A 22544-nucleotide genomic window follows, 5' to 3' on the forward strand; every position below is an offset into this window, starting at 1 on the left:
CATAGGTTCTATTTCACTTTCTCATGAAATTCAATTTTTTCCCTTTTTCTTAAAATAATTCTTTTTTGTATGTATAGGACTATCAAAAATATTGGTTCCGGTTAGGAGATTGTTTCAATCGGTTACAGTAGAGACTAAATTTGAAACAAAAGATAATAAGCCTAAAGGATTTTCTGGAGTAGTGTTAATCAAGAAATAAGTCTATGAGAGTTAATACACTCGTGTGCAAAATTTAGAGAATTAGCACGTTATGTCAAATTTCTGAAAAACTAGTGGAAAGATTTTTAATGAAATTTGGTACGAATTCACAGTTATAACAGAAAAAAAAAAAAGAGATGTACCATACAAAAGTCATACTACGCACGCATGATTGTCATAGCTCATCATTGCAGGAATGTCCAAAATACACGTTGCGAGACCGAACCGAAAATGAGTCTAATATGGGGGGGGGGGGGGGTATGGTCCCCTCGCAGTCAGACAGGTCGCACAGCGAGACGGCATACTGGACACGAGGCAGTTGCGGAGTCCCTATGGCAATCGGTCCCACTCCTGCTGCAACGCAGTTTTCAGTTCCGAGATGGTTCTCGGAGGGGGATGGCGAGATGCAATTGCCCTCCTAAGAGCGTCCCAGACATGTTCTATAGGGTTTAGGTTAGGAGATATGGCTGGGGGGGGGGCGAATCCATACGCCGAATATCCTCACTTTCCAGATAATCGTTGACCAGGTGAGCCCGATGTGGACGAGCGTTGTCGTCCATGAACAGGAATCAAGGGCCAACTGCGCCCTTGAAAAGTCGAACACAGGGCTCTAAGATCTCCTGTCTATATACCTTCTAGCAGACACGGACTCTCTGCCAAACACATGGAGGGGGTGTGGGTCGTCTAGCATGATGCCTGCCCAGACCATGACACCTCCACCACCATAGTGGTCCATTTTCCTGATGTGGGAGGGATGGTATCGGGTACCAGGCTCTCTCCAGATGAGTGTACGTCGAGAATCAGTGTCCAGGCTGAATCTCGACTCATCTGTGAATAGCACGGTGCTCCACTGAAGTCTGGTTCAAGGCTGTACCATGCTAAACGCACTCTCTTGTTCGCTGCTGTTAGAGGGACGCAAACAGCGTGTCTTCTGGCTTAAAGCCCTCGCTCATGAAGCTTTCGGGCAACAGTAAATCGTGAAACTCGAGTTCTAGTGGCAGCATGCAGCTCACGTGAGAGCTGTAATGCTGTAGCAGTCCTGTGGCGCCGCGCTGAAAGTGCCAAATAACGATCCTCATTGGTCGTCTTGGCTATTTGACTACCTTGTCCAGGTCTTCGCGATATGGATCCAGTCTTCTGAAACAGTTTCCACGAATTGCAGACGACACTGGGCGAAACATCGAGCTCTGTAGCCACCTGCACTTGTAATTGCCCTGCCTCCAATCTACCGACGATTCTCCATCTCATTCCGTCATCCATACTTTTGTGGCTACTCAGTTTACCTGACAGCTTATAAAATTTACCAAACTCTTGCGAGAAACGCAGCGAATGTCGCCGAGGAGTAAGAGCACACGAATCGTGGAAAACGCTTCGTGCCCTTATCAGCCCCTCCGTGGTCACAGTTCCGCCCACACGCACGTGCACGCTTACGCATTCGACACTGAATATTTGCATAATTTTCTTCGGTGGCATTATTAGTACCTTTGGTTCAGTACTTTTTGTGAAAATAGACACAAATGTGCAAATTCTCTTAATTTTGCATACGAGTGTAAATCTTTTATAGTCAGGCACGCACAAAAAATCAATTTTCTTTTGTGACTGCTTCTTTTAAATAGCAAAATCTTTCCTGAATAAGGTCAATTCACACTTCAGTATAACGTAACCCCTTTACGATCACGGACGAAATATTTCGTCCAAACGTCAGTGGAATAAACTCAATCCAGTTCTGTTTTCTTTCTTCTCTCCTCAACATCGCGAAGCTTTATTGTAACCCTATTAACCGAAGTTGTTTTTTCTCCTCCATTTTTTCTATACTCCTATTAGTGATTCACCCAAATCTTTCCACTCTATAAATGTAAGCGCGAAAGAAAACATAAAGGGGCGAGGATGAAAAGAGAAATTTACTGTGTACTTCTCTTATCTACTTATCGATTATAGTGTTTTCGTTTCCGACATGTACTGATTCGTTAGATATTCCGCATGGACTGCATGCTTGTTACTACTATTTAACCATACATGCACTTCGTCCACATTCTTCTGTGGAATTGTGACCCTAATGTATTTATGTTATCATTGCAACTTCATACTTGCTGAGTTTGGAATTGCTTTATAAGTGTGTGATGCAACAACTCCTTGTAGTGGCTCCAGATGGCATTTACGCACCTATGTTTCTATGTCATTTTGGATTGTTATTATATGCCTGAATTGCCCTTTCATTTCAGCAATGTTTTTCTGAATCACCCTGTATACAGTGAAAATCCTGTTTGCCTATATAAAAATATTACACTCCAGTCACAAAAGATTTCCCACATTTTTTACATATTTTATCTGTAACGATGAATTCTGTATAACAGCATTTCTCAACCTTCCCGAGCCCAAGGAACAGTAAAATTTCTGAAACAACTCAATGGACCACTAACTTACAGCAGGAGAATAGTGACCATAAGTCCCATATTTTATGGAAAATTCTTGTATTTTTGGCCATTTTTTCAATGAAGCTCATTTGTAATCTTTAATGAAGATAATTTTCACACTTTATGAATTATATTATGATAATTATGCTACAAATATTCATCTAACATATGTCATGTTCAAAATACTTTTCCATGAACTGCATTTGAATTTCCAGTTGTCCTTCATATCACATCCATGGTTATTTTTCAACAATTTTAGCAAAATTTAGTGATTTTGCGGACTTATGGCAACACTTTCGGTGGCAATTGATGATGCCACACATTTTGTTGTATTTAAAAAATCCTAGTTTTCCATATTTTTCTGAACAAAATGTAGTCACCAAGTCATGATGAATGTTTTTTTTTGTGAAACATGTTTTTGTTTACTTTGATTGCAGCTGCATTTTTTTCTGCAATTAGTGATATCCTGTATTTATAATCACAATTTCCTGGATGAGATGGAGTGACCTTAAATCTGAGGATGTGGTTTTTATTTGAAACCACACGGATTTTGTTTATTCTGTATCAATTATAACAATTGAATATTTTTCATTCAATTAGAATTGAATGATCAAGTCTGCCTACACACCACCTATGCCACCATCACAAACCGCCTCTGGTCTGCGAACCATAGGTTGAGAAAGGCTGTTGTATAGCAACACTTTTCTCTGGTCTCTTGAGCATCATTATATACGAGTTTTGTTATATATACCTATATTGAAAACCAGGTAATGCATAAAAGAACACTTCATGGTAAAAATTTTAATTTTTCTCCAACACAGAAAGTAGACTCCAAAAAGACATATTTACAAGAATACATGCAAATCATCCAGGTGAATGCCTATCGCTCAATCAATCAGATAACCACATTATTACATAGAAAATACACACACACACCAACAACCTTAAGTACTTTTTCTATTTGTAAGCATGTACAACTATTCTAAAATTCCATTTTGAGCAAAAATAGAAGAGGACTAGCCCAGCATGCAATGTTCAGTTGTACCTTCCATACAATCAATGGCTTCTTTTACAATGAATAAGTGCTAACAACCACCACAAATGCAACAATAATATGGGAAAACACTTTTGAAAGCACCACCATCATACACAATAAACACTTAAGCACCTGAAACATTCATAAAGACAAATTTTTAACATCAAATTATACAGACCAGTTTAGCTTATATATGTACAATCAAAACAAACCACTTACATCAGCCATATGAAAAACAATGAATGAAGTATGAATAATATGAAAACGAGAAAAAAGAAAAACCTCCACATCAATAGAACCATATAAAATATCACAAAAACAGAAATGTAAAAATTTAAAATATCTTTAAAAAAAAGAGAGAGAGAAAGAAAAAAGAGAAGGAAATTAGACCTAAATCTAAAAATGAGAGAAATTGCTGGTTTTTCTTTAAAAAAATGTGGCCTCAAACACATTTTTTGCATATCTTTTGAGAATTGCAATACATATGTTTACACACATATTACATATATATTGCCAACTAAAAATGAATCAAGAATATAATATTTATGATCAGAGACATAAACAATGGGGGGAAGGGAATAGAGGGCATGTACCCCAAGATGATAAAAAATTTAACAAAATTAAATATCGAAAGAAATCACTTTTATATTCCATTTTTTTCAATTTTTGCTAATTTAAAATGTTTGTAGAGGTTAGTAACTCAAAATGTTTTTGGAAGGGACTCCCTGCACCCCCCGAAAAATTGTTTCTGTGCATGCCTTTGTTCTAGATAGATCAAGTATCAGTGTTAGAATTACGTAGAATGTTTTACAATAAAAAAATACATATTACTAGAACACAGAAGCAGTTTTAAAAAAGTAACTATCAAAATCTAGTTCCCGAAAGGTTTTAAAGTGAATTAAATATTTTCTGATTGTATGTAGCTTAAACTTATCAGAATGTAATATGTATTTTCCTGCTAAATAGATAATTTCTATATGTTTAATAAACAAAGTTGATATAGATCAGTGCTTCCCAAAGTGGGCAATATCGACCTCTGGGGGTCGGTAGAAGCGATGGGTTTAGTATAGGATTCTATGGTATGGGTTGGCTTGAGTTGGGGTGGGGGGGGGGAATGAGAAATTCCAAAGCAGAATGTTTTGCATTGTTCTGCAATGATCCCTCAGCTGACTGAAAATGTTCTGCAGTAAAAGTTCCCATAATAGTAGTTTCTACATTTCTCTTAAAATTCTACCCAACATTGTTCTGCAATGTATGTCGCTGTTTTTGGCATATTCTGCTTTGGGGATAAGAGCAAAAAAATTTTGATGAAGGGGCAATAAAACAAAAAGTTTGGGAAACTATGATCTAGATTAACACAAAATATTGATACAATATCACACATCTGTAACTTTTTTTGTTATGATTTAACTATTCATACTGGTTATTTTCTCATTTGTGAAGTTTTTAAATACCAATCAAGTAATGTTTTTCTTGCACTACGTTCGTTTCTGATAATTTTATGACTGAAAAATAATACAAAAAATAGTTAAAATAGTTAAATATAGTTAAAAAAGTACCTGATAAATAATACAGTATTTTTGATCTATACTCATTCAAAAAATTGACTTTTTACAAATATCTTTTAAGATGAAAATATTTATAAAAGAAACATGTAAGTTGTTCATACATAGCTTTGTATAATTAAAAATTAATAATAATCATCATTTAGACATGGGCTGTATCTTTCTCAGTGGTTTACAGCACAGTATAAAGTGTACATTTTAGCAAAATGAAAAAAAAAACAACACAATTTTGTTCAGTAAGCCTGGAAGTATGAAATATAACATAATAAACATAACTTATTCTCTCATGAGACATTTGGAATCAAATTCTTCACATTAATATTTTAGCCATTACTTAGCTACTGATAAGAGGTGAAACAATTTGAATAATTTGCTTCTGACTTGTTTAACACATGGTGCGATCAATATGATCAAACAAAAAAAAAAGTCATTCAACGTGAGCCAGCACTTTAAACAACCCAGATCCATTTCAACTATTAAGGTAAAAGATTTAAGGTGAAGAAAAAAAGATTTGAAGAAATGAAATGAATGGCGTTGATTGCAGTATAATTGATGTAATATTTGACATTTTGAATTCAATTTCATTAAAAATTTTGGAGAATGTAAAAAAATTAAAAAAAACTATTTTTTTTCCAAATGGGAAATAAACAAAAGATTTTTTATTGCATTAGGCATCTTTTCACACAGGTGCTTACTATATCAAGCACACATGTTGAACATCCTCCTACAATTTAATGAACCATAAGTAAAAAAATAAACAATTAATTGAAAAATGAAAAAATTGATAATTTTTTTCCAATTATAATATAAACAATGTTTTATAATACATGAGAAAATATTAAAATTCTAGATCCACACTGTCTGCTACCATGAAGTGACTTTATGTAAGAGCTGGTGGAATTTAATAAATGGTTTTAGAAAGTTCTATCACAAAGTATCTTCTGGAAAAATATGATGAGAAATGAGAAAGAAAAAATGTTAATATACAATGATTTTGAGTAGTATTATATGTGAGTATTACAGTGTATTAAGGAATATGATCCTTCATCATATAATAATTACAAAATTAGATTCTATCAACCGGGTTTGGATAAACATTGTAAAACTTTATTAAGAAATTACTTAAAACTTCATTAAGAAAATACAAATTCCAAATATTCACTATGAGTACATTTTCTGTTCGCTGGAAGTATTATGATGAAAAACTACGTTAGAGAGAGATATTATTAGTGAGAAAACTAATGAAGTATTAGAATAACTCAAAGAAGTAAGAGATAATGATGAGAGAAAATTGTTGAAAAATTCAAAAATATCATATTAAATGGAAAAGAAAACACTGATAAATTACAATAGATTTACGATTGTGTCATTGTAAAAAAAAAAAAAACCAGTCAGGTCCAGCCTGGATATCATTACTTCATATGCATATGCCTGAAAAATCAGACAAAAATGGGAAAAAATATATATACAATGCTAGGTAAGAGAAAATTTTGAAAAACAAAAACAAGGGGGGAAAAAGATACATACAATTTACTTCAGGTTTCTGAAATGGAAAAAAAATTCCAAATAATTGATTTCTTAATATACATTTTTTTTAGTTTTCTAATTTGTTTTTCCTCTTAAAACTGAGCTTTTGCTTATTTGTTTATTAGAAAATGCATGAAATACCATACAAATTAATCAATTACAACCCTTCCACAGAGATATCCTTCATATAATTTGATGTGAACTTTTGAATAATGCCTTTTTTTTTAATGAAGGGCAACGTAATAGCATATATATATAGTTTGTGAACTAATAAAATTGCCTCCACATGCTGTTGTATATTGATCCTATAACCATATCTTGGAATAAGTACACATGGGCTTGTCAGTAAAAAAATAAAAATAAATATAAATCAAATAAAAATGAGGTTTTCTCTTTGAAGTTTTTCAAAATTACAAACTACTTTATTTTCAACAATGCCAATCTGATGTAGGCTTATGCCACCAGTTCTATAATGATATATTTTAAAAAATAACTGCTGTGATCAATGCTCCCTCTAATTTTTTTTTTCAGCCCCAATTTTTGTGTGTGTGGAATGTCAATTGGATTGGATTGGATTTTGGGTTTAATGGCGCAAGGGCCAATAAGGCCAAAATGCACCAAAACAAGATGAAAGTGGAATGTCAAGAAACCACATACAGCAATGGTATACTTGGTAATCTCGCATGCACAGAAGTATTTTTTTCAATGTGCTACCATTCACATTTGTAGCTTGGAGGGAACATTGGATGTGGTGCTTAACTCCTATCACAAACTCTGAAAAGTAGATCTTTAAATTTGAGAAATACACAATAGTAAACTAATCTCAATTTATGTAATTTTTTCTAACAGAGAAAAGAAAAAAATGGCAATGAAACTTGTGTGTGTGTGAGTAGAGAATATCATGCATTTTCTATACTAATTATTTTTTTAATTGGCTGGGCTAGACTAAAAAAATGCTTGTGCTTTGAAAATGGATTCAATAAAATTTGAGTACTTTTATACTCTTCCGTACTTTAATTCTTGTCCAATTTTGTTCTTAAAACGTAGTTATGTGTTATAATTGTCAATAATAGAATATTACATTAGAACATATGCAAAATCATTGAAAGTGAAGCTATATTATTATTGTTAACCTCACAGAGAGAATTTTAATTTCAGGTATTTACAAAGCATAAGCCCTACGCATAGATCTTATTTATTTATTAGCAGTAAATTTATGAATTGAGGCAAAAACATGAAATTTGATCAAGAAAGAAAGAAATCAAAATGAATGTGAGAAGCAAAATAGGTTCATAAGAAAATGTAATTTTGAGAATTTAATTATATATAGGCCTATGAACATATAATCTCTCTCAATGGCACATATCATATGCTAAAATATATATATTATGCGTACCTTATTTATTTCCCTTTAATGAGAAAAAATGGTTACATTTAAAAAAAAGCATTCGGATAAAAATATTGTATTTATAATTTGACTTTGCTGCTGGTACCTCTATTTTAAGCTATTTACATGATTTTTAAAAGCACAAATTTGGTGCTGTATAACAGCAAACTGAGCTCTTGCTCACCATACAATTATTGATGATTAGCCCAATGTTTTCACATTTTCATTGATGACCTCAATTAATCATGAGGGAGGCACATTTTATGAAGAAAGAATACATTTTACAAGAACAATTCATATTTGCTTTTTAATCAATGGCTATGAATGAAAATTATTATCTTTGAATATAAACTTTTTGTTGAAAACTACAATAATGGCAGACCATCACTATGTGAGTATATCAGTATAATGAGGGTTTGACAAATCAAAAAAAAATTTAGGTTCCATCCAAGTTTCTTAGGAGCCAAGTGTGATTTTATTCTCAGGAAAAAAGTTCAAAATAATGGTTTTTCAACTTTTTCAAAACATTAGGCCTATACCATATTCCTATGTCATGAATACTTTAATTGAGCAACCAGAGACTGAGAATTTTAGGCATAGATACCGATTTTCTAGTCACCAAGGCAAATCTGGGACCTGGGAGTCAATTTGTCAAGCCCCGAGTATAATGAAATAGATGAGTCAATTAATAACCCTTAAACTGATCCCATTGCAAATAGATAATGGGCTTAGTAGGCTGCTGAATCCCTTATTGATGGAAATTAATTACCTTTTGGGTTAGATAATACAATTGAATGAATGATGTTAGTAGACCCAATATTGCAAAAGGAACCACAGCTACATGCGCTTCGGAACTATATGAAGCTCCTTCATCAGTAGCAGAAATAAAGAAAATATTATAAAAATTCTTTATAGCGGGAGTTACTAGCTGTTGCAGACAAAAGAGTTGAATTCAAAATGAACAAACAACAAGAGTAGAGGAGGCATTTTTCTTTTTCTGTCCTCCCGACAACATCCCTTATTGATGATTTGCACTTTAAGGGGCAGGGGAAAAGAAATTTTTTTTCCTAGCATGTATGAAAAAGTGTACCTGACCATTCACACAGTTTTAAGGGTTAGTAATTGGAACACAGAACACAGGCAAAGTTCTGAAAAACACAAAGCAAAAATTCCTTATACATAACACGTCAAATTACTTAAGCAGAAAAATATTTGGTACTAGTGAATAGTATATTTCGATTTATGTTATATCATTACTGTAGACACTCATTTTTACGACCTTAAACAGATTTGAACAATTTTAAAATCGAAAGTTTTTAAATAGAAAAAACATTCAATGAAATGGCATATTGTTCAGAACCAAAGCACTATTTCATAAAACTGTGTTGGTTAGTAAAACTGAGTGGCCACTGTATGTCAACATAGAATAAAACTAGTGTTTTTAAATGTTGTTTTTGGGAAGAGATAAAACTCCTTTATATATTAGTTTCCTTTGACATCTGTACAGTGATAAATTTAACATATTAGCCATAATTTAAAAATCTTATTAAAATCAAGCTACCCTTATTTTGAAAAAAGTTTTTAAAATTGGTGAGAAAACCCCCTCCTCCCCAAAAAACTATGCTATAAATCAAAACATACTAATTTATACATTTTCTAAAAAAAATTAATCAAACATTTTGAGCACGTCTGGTTATTTCATAACTGTAATTTTTCTTAGCTATAAATTGTCATTATGTTTAATATAACTATGTAGAAAAACCTGTCAAAAGCTTTATGATTGGCAGATCAAGGGAAAATTTAATTGATATACATCACTTATATCCAATTACTATGAGATTTTTCCATATGCAAATGCAATCAACATGATGTGATACATGCTGATGTATGAAAATGCATAATAAGCAGGACAAGGCAATGATGTTACATTTCATATGTTTGATTGAATTAGAAGCTTCAAAACGATAAAATGAATAATTTTGAGTACCAAAAATTTCTCCTGCACAACTCTTATGCCAGAATGTATATTTTATTTGCTTTTGGGAAAACCTATAAAAACAGGTGAACTAATATATGTGTTTGTTTAAATATTAAGAATATATCAATGTAAATGGAAGCACTAGTTTTCTTGAACATGATAATTCAACAAAGCCAACACTATAGTAAAAGTACTATCAATAACATACAATGACCAATATCAAGATGAGGAATAAAATATAAGCACTGCAGTGCAGTCATACAAAAACACTGTCAAGAAAGATCAGGAGGTCACAGCAATTATTTTTTCTCATTTAATTAAGTTTCAAAGCAGTAATTTTTCAAACCCACTTCATATAACTACAACTGATTTCTGCATTTTTTGCAGTAACATTGTAAAAATATTATAGCTATGAACTACACAGTTTTTTTGAGAAAATACCTAGATTTTCAATCACTTTCATTTTAGGGTGTTCTATATATTTGATACAAATTCTTCATAGAAGCCAATCAATAAACTTTGCGACCATATCACATTTTAATGAGGATGCCTTCTCAACAATCATAATATATCTATCACATTGATTATTCATTAATGTTACTTGAGCCTCAGAAAAAGAATTTCAAAAAATTTTCAAAGTTGTACAAAAAGTTTTCATTTCAATTTCATTAAACAGTAATTAAATAAAACACCCAGCATAATTTCACAATAATTTTTTACAAATAAGAGGGCTGATACTAACATGCTGAAAAATTCTATGAAAAGATTTCCAAAGGTTGAATGCAAATAAATACCATGCAGGAAACACAAAATGCAACGACATCCAACCTAATCCATGCAAGAGACATTAGAAACATCAATATCACCAGATCTTCATAATTTCTAGCTAAAGCTCATATGAAGAACATGAAGCATTCTCCACTATCACTGATCCAGAATTGAGCCAGGCTGGGAATCAGTTTCTGCTAAAAAAAAGTGAACATTCAAAATTATTGGAAATGCATAGTTTTTTCTTCTATGAAATATAAGAGTAAAACAAATATGTGTATAGCATTCACAATAGGCAAAAAGCCTATCAAATTATTTTCCTCAGGTGACTGAAGAAAAGTTGAAAGAAAAAATTATATAAATGTACTTGTTATCACCATAGTGATATGAGATCACAGCTATTAACCCCTTCAGTGGTATGAAGAGGTACCTGGAAATCTTCCAGAGCTTTCTCATAGAGTTAAATAAAACCCATCATCATAGGGGTTACTAATATATCTAAAATCATTTTTGGTTTTCTATGCAATTGCCACCCATATTCCATGTTTTTTATGAGCATTCAAATATGAAGCTTGGTTAATATGAGAAATTAATTTCAGACCTCGTATGTGCATACATTTTTTTCATAAAATTCAACCTGCCAAAAGAACAATTTAAAAATGTCAACTTTTTTAAATTGAAGAGTTTTGAGTTTTATTTCATTATAATGTCTATAACAGTACAGTGCTTTTCAAAAATCGATCTCTGTATCCTAGGTAAGTCTCTTTCAGATGGAGCAGATGAAACTCACTCCAGCATGAATGGGGTGGGTACACCCGCTTCTGCCAACCCTTTCACACACAGTAGAGAAAAATCACACAACCCATCCCATTTAGAAAATTTTCATGAACAATGCTAGTGCTAGGTGGCATGCAAAATCAATTTAGATTATTACTGCATTCATGTACTATTTGTATTCTATTTTATGCTGCATAACAATAGCTGCTACCAGTACGAAACCATGCACACACCTCTTCCATATTCCTTTATGGAATTTCTAATAAATGAGTACATGTTGGAATGTGCATGTAAGTATTGTGAACTTAACGTGAAGTTTGTTACTTAGAAATGCTTTTTATGTGTTCTCAAATAGTGCTGCCATCTCTCTTTTGAATTTGGAAGCAAACAATTTGACTGGTTTATTTTTGCTTGGCGTGTCATGCATGCATTTTTTAAATGTTTTAGGCCTGATTGCTCTCTGTGGCAAGACTTTTTAATGGGGAGATCAGCTCGCATTCAATGATTAATCTATTAATGATTCATCAAATAATGATAGATAATCACTGTTTTTACCCAATCTCCACTATTTGAATTGGTGAACCCATTGCACAATTTTTCTATACTGTATGTGATTACTGATCTTTCAGTTGAACGTTTTTAGTTTTAAAAAATTGGGCATTAATTTGATGTTTTTATATTTTTTAATTAATTTTTATTAATAAAAAATTAAAAAAAAACATCCAACAATTCTCAATTTTTTGAAATTTCTCAAACATGTCATTGAAGGAATCAGTCTTTAATCAGCACAATTAATTAATTTATATTAAATAGTGAAGAGAAAATAATAGAATAGAATTGGGCATAGAATAATGCCCAATTTTGAAATTTTTGAACCAATTTTCTAAAAAGATTAAAGAAACCAATTGGGTATCAATTTGAAGTTTTTAATTGATATAAATTGATTAATTCATTCGACTAATTAATTATCGATACCTTAAACAATGTATTTGATAGATTTGAAAAAAAATGGGCATTAATTCATTTTTTTAAATTTAAGTTAATTATACTTAATTCCTACAAAATACAGGACATCCATAATTAAAAGACCCTATTTTACAGTAGCCTACAGGCAAAACCAGTCATCAGAAAAATGTGAAATTTTGTGGGACTTCATGAAGTGATGGGAATTTGTTTCGGGGGAAAAAATAGTTGCACATGTCGCCACTAGAGGGCGTGTCACTTTGAATACCGCATGTATACTAACATGCAAATTTATGTGATATTACACAACAGCTGTTACAAAACCTAGAAACATTCGCAGAGATCTTGTTTCTGCTGTGTTTGCTGCTCACAATGACAATAAGTTTACAAGATTGCGTTTTCTTGGTCAAATTGTTTTACCAAGACAGCAATTCCACAGTAATGGCTCTACAGAAATATCGACTTGGAAGAGGATTCAAAAAGGTCCAATGAATGTTATAAACCTTCGGAGTATGATAACAAAATTTGAAACCACAGGATCGTTGGCTATTCGTCCTGGAAGAAGAACACTCGCGTATCTATAGACGCAGCACAGGAGGTTTTGCTTCAGGTAGAAGAGGACAGAGCTTCAAATTCTCATGGTAGCACTAGTGTCAGGCATGTAGCACAGGCGTTGACCAGGCCATGTTCAACTGGCCATAACATCATGCGAAATGTCCTCCAATATTATCCGTAGAAACGTTCACTCGTGCAACAGTTGCTTCCACATGATTATGACGCTCGACTCTGGTTCTCACTGCAGTTTCTAGCTCGCGTTGAGGTTGATCCAGAATGGCCTTGAATATCCTCTGGATAGAGGAACCGCATTTTCACTTGGATGGTGCAGTCAATACTCACAACTGCCAAATTTAGGAACCAGAAAATCGGAACGCTATCTTAGAGGTTCCGTTGCATTCACCAAAAGTGAAGGTATGGTGTACATTTACTGCATAATTTATTCTTGGTCCCTACTTCTACAAGGAGTTACATTCTACACGTCCAGTGACATGTCAGATCACCAGGAAGCAAATATGCATTGCTGTTACAGAACGAAATTGTTCCGGATCTGCAAGCATGTCACTGTCTTGCAGAAACAATCTTTATATAAGACAGAGCTTCTCCACACATCGCAGTGTAAAGAATGTTCTAAAAGCACATTTTACAGAAGAATGTGTCATCAGTTGGCACTTCCCTAATCTATAGACTCCCCGACCCCCAGGAAATCATTTGAAACGTCTGGTAAGTTGTGACAATCCAAGAACTTTACCTGAACTTAAAGGCAGTATTTCACGCCACATGCTGAACATTTCCTCACATGCACTTTGGTCAGTTGTGGAACATGCCATCTTGTGATTTCACATGGTATCTGAAAATGATGGCCATCATGTGGAACATGTCATCTTGCGATTTCACATGGTATCTGAAAATGATGGCCATCATGTGGAACATGTTTTGTTGCAGTAACAGTTGTTAAAATTGTTAACAAATGTAAAACATTTGCCTAAATGTGTCATTTCTTAATAAAACGCCCTCTGGTGGCAACATGTGCAACTAATTTTTCCCCCTGAAACAAATTCCCATCACTTCATGAAGTTCTCCACAAAATTTCACACTTTTCTGATGACCGGGACCGATGTGGCGAGACTTTTAAAGGGGAGATTGGCTCGCATTTGCGCCTTGAAGTTGGGAACCACAGAAAACCCACTTCAGCCGACCACCATCCCCACAGCAGTGGATATCGAAGCAACTCCTACCGTATCACAGACCGGACATTGTAGAACCGTTGTCTTCAATTCCTCTACTGACTGTTTGAAAGAAGAGGTTCCATAAGAAATTTGCTTAAGACCCAAACGAACTGTTGTGCATCCACTGTGTTACGGAATTGGTGAATTTACCAACTAGGGTGGAGAGGTGTTGTGATCAGGCAACACAAGTGACTGAATATGCAAATTAGCTTGTGTATATAAGTTTGATGTTCAGATGTGTTCAAAGCATTCATTCTCCAGCCATGTAACCTTTAATCTCTTTGTTAATAGTATAACCTGTTATGTTTTCATCATGAGTTGTTCTTTACATCCTACATTCACTTCATGAACCCACATTTCAACAGACCATATTCCCAAATTCCCCCTAGCTATGGCATTAACCACCAGCTTAACAAAATGGTCAGTACAAAATCAAATTAATGGCCATTAAAGCACAAAAATCAAATGGCACTTTTATATGGGCAGATTTCAGAATTACAGTTGACTGCTTGTGGTTCTCTAATAGTATGTTAGTATAAAATCAAAAGAAAAAATTCAATTGATTTTCACTTTGAGGTTTTGGACAGTCAAGACTTTATAGTTAACTCCAGTTTCCTGGTCAAAATTTCAACCCTTCCTCTGTTATAAATAAAATTCAAGATTATTATTTATAACAGAGGAAGGGTTGAAATTTTGACCAGGAAACTGGATGAAAGTGGTTTTAGGCATTCAAAAGTGGTCAAATATGGTCTTGAAACTGATTTAGTAATAATTTTATAAATGTTTTTCCTATTATTTTAATTTTATTAGAATAATCAATAAGTAATAAGGTAATCAAGTGATAATTAAATGAATTGCAACAGGCTAGTAGTTGAGCAGAACCTGCTGTCAAAGCAGCCTTACCTACTGTGAGAAGGTGATAAAAAACTACGGGAGCTAGCTCTCAGGCCCATAGCCAGAAATTTCATTCGGAGGGGGACCACTTGCATTTTGGGGGCAGGGAACAAAAGTGGTTGGACAATAGATTTGGCTGTCTTTTCCCATTTTTTCAGTCATTTTCTCACATTTTGAGGGGGGACCAGACCCTCAAGTCCCCCTCTCACTACAGTCTTGGGAGCTTTATGTGAAACTAATGATTAAAAGATTAATAATGGAAAATTGGTTGCTGTTGTCATCTATAACAACTTTTGAAGCCGTCAATAACCCACTTAAAATGGTCAAAACTGATAATGAACCAGGATGATTGAAACAGGTTTTCTGCATGGTTAGAACCACACTTGGTCAAAGTGAATGCAACCCTGTTTTTTAAAAAACATATTCTGATGCTTGTTAATCTTTTACTGGCCAAATTCAGATTTGAATCGATTAAAAAAAATTTTCTCCATTTATTTCCCCTTCTGATCCTTCAGTTTAGAGATATTGACCAAAAAGTTTAAGAAAAAAAAATTTCCTGTATGTTTTCTGGACTTGTTCGTGTACATAGAAACAACACTAAAATTAAAAACAAAAAAAATTAAGTGTATCTATATACACTGCTGGCCACCCAAATTGCAACACCAAGAAAGACAAGAGATATCGCAACAATATTTATTTTGTAGATAACATGTTGACCAAGCATCAAATGATTAAATTTATAGACTTCTGTGAAGTGTGGTTCCTGCCAAAATCAGTAGCCAGAGTAGCCGCCATTGTTGGAGATCACCGCTGCCATGCGCCTCGGCATTGATTCAAAGAGACTTTGGATGTGTTCTTGGGGTACAGCAGACCAAGCAGCTTCCACGCGTTGCCAAAGTTGATCTGGTGTGGCAGCTGGGGATGTAATCTGGGTCAATCGTTGAGCAACCATGCACCACATTTTTTCTATCGGCGAAAGATCCGGAGAGCGAGCTGGCCAGGGAAGCAATTCAATCTGGCGATTGACGAAGAACCTTTGGACAATGCGTGCCACGTGTGGTCGCGCATTAACCTGTTGAAATATGGCTGTGGGCAAGCCCTGAAGGTAAGGAAGGACAACTGGCTCCAACACCTCGGAGATGTAGCGCTGGCTTTTTAAAGTACCGGCAATGCGTACTAGAGGAGTGCGAGAGTGATATCCAATACCGCCCCATACCATAATACCCGGTGCAGGACCAGTGTGGCGGTGCATAACGCAACTGTTCAGCATCCTCTCTCCACGGTGTCTCCAGACTCGAATCCGACCATCGTGGTGTTGCAGACAGAAGCGTGACTCGTCAATAAAGACAATTTCATTCCATTGTGCCGTCCACATCCTTCTTTCATCGCACCATTGGCGGCGGGGACGTCTGTGGTTCTGCGTCAAGGGTAGACGAAGCAATGGACGTCTTGCGGACAGACCACTCTGCTGTAAATGGCGTCGAAAGGTACGCGCAGACACTGGATGATGCGGTACAGACTGAATGTGCTGTGCTATGGTTCGTGATGTGGCTGAGCGATCCGTCACTGCCATACGCACAATACGCCTGTCATCACGTGAAGTGGTGCACTGAGGTGGATGCGATCCGGTACGTCTGTCCGTCGTACCCTCCTGCATCCAACGATCATATATCCGCATTACAGTTGTTTGGTTTCGTCCAACACGACTACCGATTTCCCTGAAAGATAATCCACAATCTCGGTAGGCCACTATCCTTCCTCTGTCGAACTCGGATACTTGATCAAAAGATGATCGCTGTTTTCTACGAGGCATAATTGATCGTTTTTTTGAAAAACCACAAGAAAAACACAATTGCCGTACTTCAAATCGTCGAAATCTCCAAGCCTTAAATAGCGCTTTGAAGTGGCGCCATAGGCGCGCGTGATGTGCATCTGCGCTGAAATTCTAATCATTTGCATATCTCACCTCCGCTAATGCATGTTGTAAATTTCATATTATTTGCATGCTTCCTTCAGGGTGTTGCATTTACGGTGGCCAGCAGTGTATATAAATGGAATATATATTTTTAAACAAATAAAACGAAAGTAATAGTTAAAAGGTTAACTTTTATAACCAATAATAGTTGAAAAAGGTTAAAAGTAAAAACCAATCTTAATTTTAAATTTAATATGAAAGAAAACAGTTAAAAATATTACTATATCAGTTCAAGATGATTTCAATGTATTTCAATAGTTTCAACCAGTTTAACCCCTTTTGGTCAGTTAAAACTCCTTTTAGCCAATGGTCTGGTCAAAACAAATTTTGACCAGTTAAAATTACAACCTTGGTGCAAAGATGACTGCAAAACGTCCTCAGAAAGTGTAAAAACCAAGAAGTTTGTGCATGAATCTCTTGGCACATGTACTCACCCACTAAAATAATCAATTCCTCAATGAACATTTGAAACTAAGACTTAGAACGCACAACTGATGTTAATGCACAGCAAATAAAGCCATCAGATTACACCACAGGTTCTTAACCTTTTTTTAGCCATGACCCAAAATCAAGAACATGATCAACTTCATGACCCATGGGTCTATTTTGAATTTAAAATTCATATTAGATATTCCTTATTAACAAAATGTTTGGTCTTCGAAATTAATAAAATCAGTGGCAGAACAAGTGATATATGACTCATTTTGGAAGCCTTGGCAACCCATAGGTTAAGAATCCTTGGATTAGATCAAAGTTTTCAAAACTTATTTGTTTCAGTGTTTACCCTCTTCAATAAAAAATACTTGTGAGCTCGATCTTCAAAGAATAGGATCCAATGTTGCATATGTATCCTAGTGATGTACTAGTTTAGTTGAAGGGCGATATCCCCATTTTGGGAAACACTGGTTTAAACAGACCCAAGGCTAAATTATGCACACTAACTAAAAAGAATTTGAGCAAGTTTTTTTTACATCGTGCATGCATAATTTTTTATACCATTTCAACAACGTTTCTGATTGTATGTAGTAATTTTAAATACGTTTTCACAGTGGGCTTACAATATCAGCATTGTCCAACAAAGCATGAGTCAACAAAAAACACACCTTTCAGTTTTTGGCGTGTTACATGGATATTGTCTTCTACCAGTGCAAAATCAGATTGAGAAGACTAATGAGACTATTTATTTTTACACTCAAACTTTTGTATCAAAATTTCAACAACAATATAAATCTACTGGAGAAAATATAACATTAACATATTCAAATTTTTTATAGCCAAACAGCCCTTACTTTTGAAATGCCACTCCTATAAATGAAGAGGTTATTCATGCATAAATATGCACATTGGTAAAACAAACAGTTGATTTTCTAATTGCACATAATAATTGATATATCTTTCATATAAAAAGGTAAATCATTAAAAGAAAAACAAAAACTCACATAATAACTGTAAGGCAAGTAAATGTTTGCCACTTGTATGACTATGCCGCTGACTCTCTCCAAGCGTTGTGACATTTATATAGCCATTTCACCACTCTGGCATTCTTTTCAACAATAGATGTTTCTGTGCGTGCATGTCGCTGAAGATCAAGATTTGTAAGGCCCTCTTTTGCTGGTTCTTCAACAGAATCATCACTACACATACTGGAAAGACGGTCATCACTGTTGAGTGAGCTGATGCTGTCAAAAAAGTGAGCTGGGCTAGTTGGAGGTGATGCAACTTTACTCCATGAGGATGATTCAAGTCCCATAGTATTGAAAAACCTTTCAAGTTCTGCATCAGTGGAGCTTTTCTTTTCTGAAACAATACCAAGACTTCTTGGAAAGCGATGACTGACATCTGATTTTGAACGACTAACTGATTTTCTTTTTGTTTCAACAATTGCATCTGAATTTACTGGCTCCTTATTTTTGTTGAGTTGTGTTTCAAATCGGTTAACCAAATTGCGAACTCGATCAGACGGAAATGAGCATTTGAAAGATGAGCTACGACTAACATAATCTGATGTTCTTGAGCCATGACATTTTTCTTCGAATTCCATAACATCAGCAGCTGATAAGGAATCCCTTGTGTCATCAGTTGATGGTTCTTCCCCTTCAGAATCTTCGTGGTTTGAAAGGTATTCAATATCTATCAAACTAGAACTTTTTTCAGGGCCAACACTGGGCAACTCCAAAGCATGAGAGGTATAGCTAATTTTGTTACGCTGTACGAAATCAACTTCAGAACAATCACTGACTTTAGAAAGTGGCTTTAACACTGGTATACTATCATTTATCTTTGGAATGACAGCAGTGGTTTTTAATCGTTTCTCACCCTCAGGATGCCTGACATGACAATATTCATAGTCTCGTGAAAACAGTTTTTTACATGCATCTGTTTCTTGCTTACTTGATTTGGGCTTTGCCTCAAAAATATTACATGATCGAATTGATGATCTTTTCATGTATACTGAGTCATTGTTATAATTTTCATGCTGATTTATGTTATGAACATATTGTATAGAGTTTTGGCTACTATAAATGCTTTTTATTGGACCTCTCAGCAAAACATCAATCTGAGGTCCAGTGCTGACATGTAAGGTTGAACTATGTTCAAACTCTTGTTTACAATCCAAAACACTTTCAGTTTTCACGTAATTAGCTTTGGTTTCTTCCAGTCGTTCAACAGCACTTCTTCTGTTTGCTAAAATATCAAAACACACAGGAATGAAACATCAGTTTACAGGGTGGAATGAAGAATATTTTCAAAATATTACAGATGATTTGAAATGCAAAAAAATTCAACTTTTTACACTACATCACCCATACAGAAATTAGAAAAAATAAAACTGCTTTAAATTTTTTTTAAACTAATTACGTACAATATGAAATACTTTATTTTTTAAAGAAAAAGTTCAGCATTTTAAACAGAGATAGGCCTATGAAAGCAAAAATCCAATGATTTCATATATAACATTTATTAACAAGAAGTTTCTACTATATTTCCTAATTATGCCCACACATAGTTATAGATCCCTTAATATCCTTGGCAACCTTTGCACAGCAACTGAACCTTTAACTCAAGTAAGCACACTCATTGCCAGGCATGAATTCGGATGGGGGGGGGGGCGAGACAGATGTAATGGGGATGATTACACATTGTTTTTGTTTTTTACAACAATTTTATATTTAATGTATAGGTATAAATTTTTCATTCAAATATTGAAATTTTTTCTTGGAACAGCACAGATAAGCTATCTCAAAGAATACTGTTTGAAAAGAAATGTTACTGATATTACCAGTGCCCAGATGTTAATGACATTTGCACTTTTTGGTTTTGGGGCATTTTCAAGATATTTTTTGACTTCTTAAATTTTTGACAATGGAAAGGATTGAAAAAATGAATATTGCTTGCATTGAGCGCTTATGAAAAAATACGCTCGAATTTCTTGGAAAATTTAATAAAAAAAGATGCTTTGTGGCTTCCTGACCATAGACATACACAGGATTTTCGCAGGGCCGGGTTAATTTTTTACTGCAAAAAAAACCCCACCCTCTATGTATGCCAGCCATGGCCCCCTCACATCTAGCAACAGGGCCCTTCTCCAGACTGGGATCTTTAGTGGGCTCCCAGTGAGATTTTTCACGGGCCTCTCAATAGTGAATTTATAGCGTGAAAAAAAATGATAAGAGAATCATCTCAGGTTAACAGGCTGGAGTCCTGTCAGTCCCACCCTTGTGGGGGTCATAACACCAGTGTTTCTAACCGATTCATGAAATATAACCCAGTTATTAGAAAAATTGTTATTTTTTATGAAATCTTAATGTTGAAAAAAAAATTACATATTATTTTGACGCTTTCAAAACCTCTTCCTTTCCACTTATCTAACAACATAACCTGTTTTTAAAAAACTTTCTTTTGTTATTTTGTAATTTTTAAGGCATTTTTTAAGGTAATTTTGCAAGATTTTTTAGCGCAACAACATTCGGGCCTCGGTTATTACAAGTATTGCCACAGGAAAAAGAAGAAATTTTTGCAGCACCTGATCATTCTATTAGTTGTGGATTTTTAGAATTTTTAATATACAAGACGTTTTAAAGCTAATGTAATATATTTTAAAGGTTGAATGCATGTAGCTCCAGCATGATGAAGCTGGACTATTTTCATTGTAAAATGCAGAATTATACTTTGCTATGCAAACTGTTGTTTCATCTATACACAAAATGTGCATCATAATTTTGAATGATGAATGTTAGTTACTGTCCAAGACCATGAAGTAGTAAATACAAAATTATTTTTCCCATCCAGACAGTTTTTAATGACTACTCTACTTGTTGAACCCTGAAACTAAGCAAAAGAAAAATTAATAAACCAAATGGTTTACATAACTCCCCGAAATAACCTGAAAAATTATACAATTTCTGCTTTAGCAGAATCATTAATTGCAATATACTACATCTGTATTATTTGGCAATATATCAATGATTTCCTCCTCAATTAAACACAGATTTTGTTGATAGGATATGGTAAAAGGGTAGAGGAAAGCCCCAAAGCATTATATGCTGAAATGTGCGACGTACGTCGCAGAACAACCAGTGCTGTTGCAGAACAATCTGGAAGAGTTTTAAGAAAAGTGTAGAAAAGCGCTATTATGTAGATGTGAATTTTTACAGCAGAACATTTTAAGTCAGCTGAGGGATCGTTGCAGAACAACGCAAAACATTCTGCTTTGGGGGAGGAAAGTAGGACAAAACCTAGAAAGTAGGAAAAGTATGACAAGTGGGAGCCCTGGGTACTCCATTAATCTAAATGCATTAGGGCCATGTTGCAGGGCTATAGCCAAAAAATTTATTTTGGAGGGGGGGGGGACTACTAGTATTTCGGGTGGGGGGGGGCTGAAGTGACAGAATAAAATAATTAACCATGTTATTCATAAAAATCAGTCATTTCCTAGCATTTTGGTGGGGGATGAGCCCCTGGTGCCCCCCCTGCAATTTTGTACAGTAACAAGGCTTTGGTGCAGTAAAGACGTATTCTGTATCACAGTACTTAGTCTACTCCAATTTTTTGTTTAATGATTTCATTTTTTACTTGTGAGCAAAGGCTTCCCAACATATTGATGGAGGAAGAGTTGGAACTCTCACTGCTCAGAAAAAGATTTTACTAAGGCATTGATTGATGAAAATTGTTTGTTCGGGTTCGAAGACTGTCGTCCGTTTGAGTTAGTTCTCAATGTTTCCCCAACACTAGTGGTTGGCATCATCAGGAGAATTGACAAAACTGGATCAAAGTCAAG

The 22544-nt window shown here is 34.6% G+C and overlaps 2 protein-coding genes across 4 annotated transcripts in view; both read right to left on the reverse strand.

Annotated features, from left to right (window-relative positions):
- Nucleotides 1-1134: 1134 nt before the first annotated feature.
- On the reverse strand, nucleotides 1135-1458 carry LOC149085377 (uncharacterized). The gene has a single exon (XM_089233908.1). It carries the CDS (start codon nucleotides 1456-1458, stop codon nucleotides 1135-1137), a length of 324 nt encoding a protein of 107 aa, XP_089090034.1.
- Nucleotides 1459-3398: 1940 nt separating this feature from the next.
- LOC149085378 (uncharacterized) overlaps nucleotides 3399-22544 on the reverse strand; it is a 47678-nt gene continuing 28532 nt past the window's right edge. For 2 of the 3 annotated variants that reach the window (XM_089233368.1, XM_089233365.1), the window contains 2 exons: nucleotides 18706-19951; nucleotides 3399-11067 (listed from right to left, as the gene is read on the reverse strand). In XM_089233368.1, the coding sequence (XP_089089494.1) occupies nucleotides 18747-19951 (1205 nt within the window). In that variant the 3' untranslated portion in view covers nucleotides 3399-11067; nucleotides 18706-18746. Of the gene's footprint in view, nucleotides 11071-18705; nucleotides 19952-22544 lie in introns of all 3 variants that reach the window. The other variant, XM_089233367.1, reaches the window with a different exon arrangement.

The sequence above is a fragment of the Pholcus phalangioides genome, unplaced genomic scaffold (assembly GCF_987345545.1).
Source record: "Pholcus phalangioides strain wild (caught in Gottingen) unplaced genomic scaffold, Ppha-v1.0 ptg000007l_1, whole genome shotgun sequence".
Lineage (NCBI taxonomy): Eukaryota > Metazoa > Arthropoda > Arachnida > Araneae > Pholcidae > Pholcus > Pholcus phalangioides.

Bases quoted from the DNA above. Each gene is read 5' to 3' on its own strand.
- LOC149085377 (XM_089233908.1), bottom strand. From the start codon at position 1,458: ATGGATGACGGAATGAGATGGAGAATCGTCGGTAGATTGGAGGCAGGG.